This window comes from Priapulus caudatus, unplaced genomic scaffold (genome assembly GCF_000485595.1).
Source record: "Priapulus caudatus unplaced genomic scaffold, Priapulus_caudatus-5.0.1 Scaffold539, whole genome shotgun sequence".
Taxonomy (NCBI): domain Eukaryota; kingdom Metazoa; phylum Priapulida; class Priapulimorpha; order Priapulimorphida; family Priapulidae; genus Priapulus; species Priapulus caudatus.
In genome coordinates, this window is record NW_014577600.1 from 69,380 (window position 1) to 71,713 (window position 2,334).

A 2,334-nucleotide genomic window follows, 5' to 3' on the forward strand; every position below is an offset into this window, starting at 1 on the left:
ATACTGGCTACGCCCCTGACTACTACTACTACTACTACTACTACTACTATTACTATTACTATTACTACTACTACTACTACTACTACTACTACTATTACAATACTACTACTACTACTACTACTACTACTACTACTACTACTACTACTACTACTACTACTACTACTATTACAGCTCCTGTTGTTGTTGTTATTATTATTATTATCATTATCATCATCATCATTGTTATTAGAACTGCCACTACCAGTACCTGCCCGACCATCGTCTCCCAGCAGAGGTCCTTTGACAAGAGAACGTTATTAGTGGACATCACTGCCGGCAACGACGTGACGTTGTGCGCATGCGTCGCGGCCATGCCTGCGAGCGAGCCGTCCGACCAATCATCGATCTTCTCCCACGGGCGTCCCGTCATCAAGGTTATGTTGAACGCGCCCTTCTCTATGATGGAACGCAGCGAATTCGCCTCCGTGTCGTTCCACGCCTCCTCCTCCTCTCCCTCCCCGCTCCTTCTCATCTCAAACTCGCTTTCGGTTCCCCCCCAGCCGAGATTCTCCGCTACGGTCGAGGTGACGTAGTCAAACATAGAGACGCCGCCGTCAACGTGCGCATGCGCTGTGATGTTGGATAAGGACAGCGTGGATTCGGTGACGTCCGCCGCTGCTGCTGCTGCTGCTGTCGACGTGACTAATGTGTCGTTTGGGAGCGACGGATAGTCCGATATCGCGCCGACTGCAATGCTCGGGCTGATCGACTGCAGAAAGACGTCGCTCTCCTCCGGCATAATGTCCCGGATGTCGTCTGCTATCATCGCCGTGGATCCGTTCACCGACACGGCGGCCGCGACCGCCGTCCTCCCGTTGATCGTGCGCGTGTACGTCACGTTGCCGCCAGGAGCGCTGCTCGCCCACGACGCGCTGTCGTTGCCGTTGGCAACCGTGGCGAGAGTATCGTCATCGTCTGTCTGATTGGCCAAGAGCAGCGTGTGCATGGCTAGACTCGCCTCGCTGACGCTGGGCGGAAGGTATTCCCTGCTAACGTTCCCTTCGATCTTTTCGATTTCGGCAACCTGCAAATTACGATTTCAGATCCCGAGTTAGCGAAGACAGCGAATGAATGAATATATATATATTATTAAATTAATAACGAAAGTAAAAATAGTAGGCAACATTGTATATACTGAGTTACACCATCAAGCTAGTAAGATTATTTTGAAGGCGTTTGCAATCTAGCAACCATATTCTATACAATTAACATCTGTAAATAACATTGAGCAACATCACCGGTATCTGGCAATTTCTTTTAAATATTAAACACGCAATAAAGTACAAATATTAAATCGGTGATTCTATAGATACTAGTAGTATCAAGTCAAGACAAATCTTTCAAGACAATCTCAAACAAAATGTCGGGTAGGTGAAAACGTTCTCAGGACAAATACCCCCGGCCGGACAAACCATCCCCGGACAATACCCGGTACAATTACCCCAGACATTCTACCCCTCCCCCTGCCATTCACCCCCCCCCGGACCAATTACCCCCAGCGACAATCACCCCCGCGACAATTACCCCCGGACATTTTACTCCCCGGACAATCTCTCCCCGCGACATTACCTCCCGGAAATTTACCCCCGGACAATTACCCCCGGCGACATTGTACCCCGGACAAATCACCCTGGACATTTACCCCGGCAATTAACCCCCGGAATTTAACCCCGCCAACAGTTAACCCTCGGGAATTATAATCCCTCGCCGTACATTCTACCTCGGACATTTAGAGTGGATGAGTTAGAGGACGACGCAGAGGTAGTGTGAGGAGGAGGAGTGGTGAGCGCGCGGAGAGGAGGAGGTAGACTGAGCTAGAGAAAGTGCAGGTGGTGGTTGAGGCGAGCGAGGAAGAGGAGGAGGGGAGAAAGGTGATAGAGGCGAGGTGAAGAGAGAGGAGGTAGAGTGCGCCTCTCCTCTACCTCTTTCCTCTTCCACCTCTTCTCCTACCTGTCCCTCCCTCCTCGCTCCACCTTCTCCCCTCTTCCTCCTCCTCCACACCTTCATCCCCACCTTCTCCCCTTCTCCTCCACCTCCTTCCTCCTCCTCTTCCTCCTTCCTCCTCCTCCTCCTCCACCTCCTTCTCCTCTCTCTCCTCCTTCACAGATTGCTCTCGGCGTGCCTCCTCCACCACCTGCGCCCCTCGCTGACGCCTCTCATGTCCTTCTACTCATTTCTTCGCTCGTTCAGTCTTCCCCCGTCCTCTCTACTCTTCTTAGTAGTATACATATTAATATAATTATGCGATATTTTTTATTATCTCTTGCATTTTAATCGCGACCCGTGTTATCGACC

At 50.8% G+C, this 2,334-nt stretch overlaps 1 protein-coding gene across 1 annotated transcript in view; it reads right to left on the bottom strand.

Annotated features, from left to right (window-relative positions):
* Nucleotides 1-2,334, bottom strand: part of LOC106811435 — a 7,300-nt gene that overhangs the window by 2,556 nt on the left and 2,410 nt on the right. Inside the window, exon 3 of the mRNA XM_014815048.1 lies at nt 248-1,063. Coding sequence (XP_014670534.1) covers nt 248-1,063 — 816 coding nt within the window. The remainder of the gene's footprint in view (nt 1-247; nt 1,064-2,334) is intronic.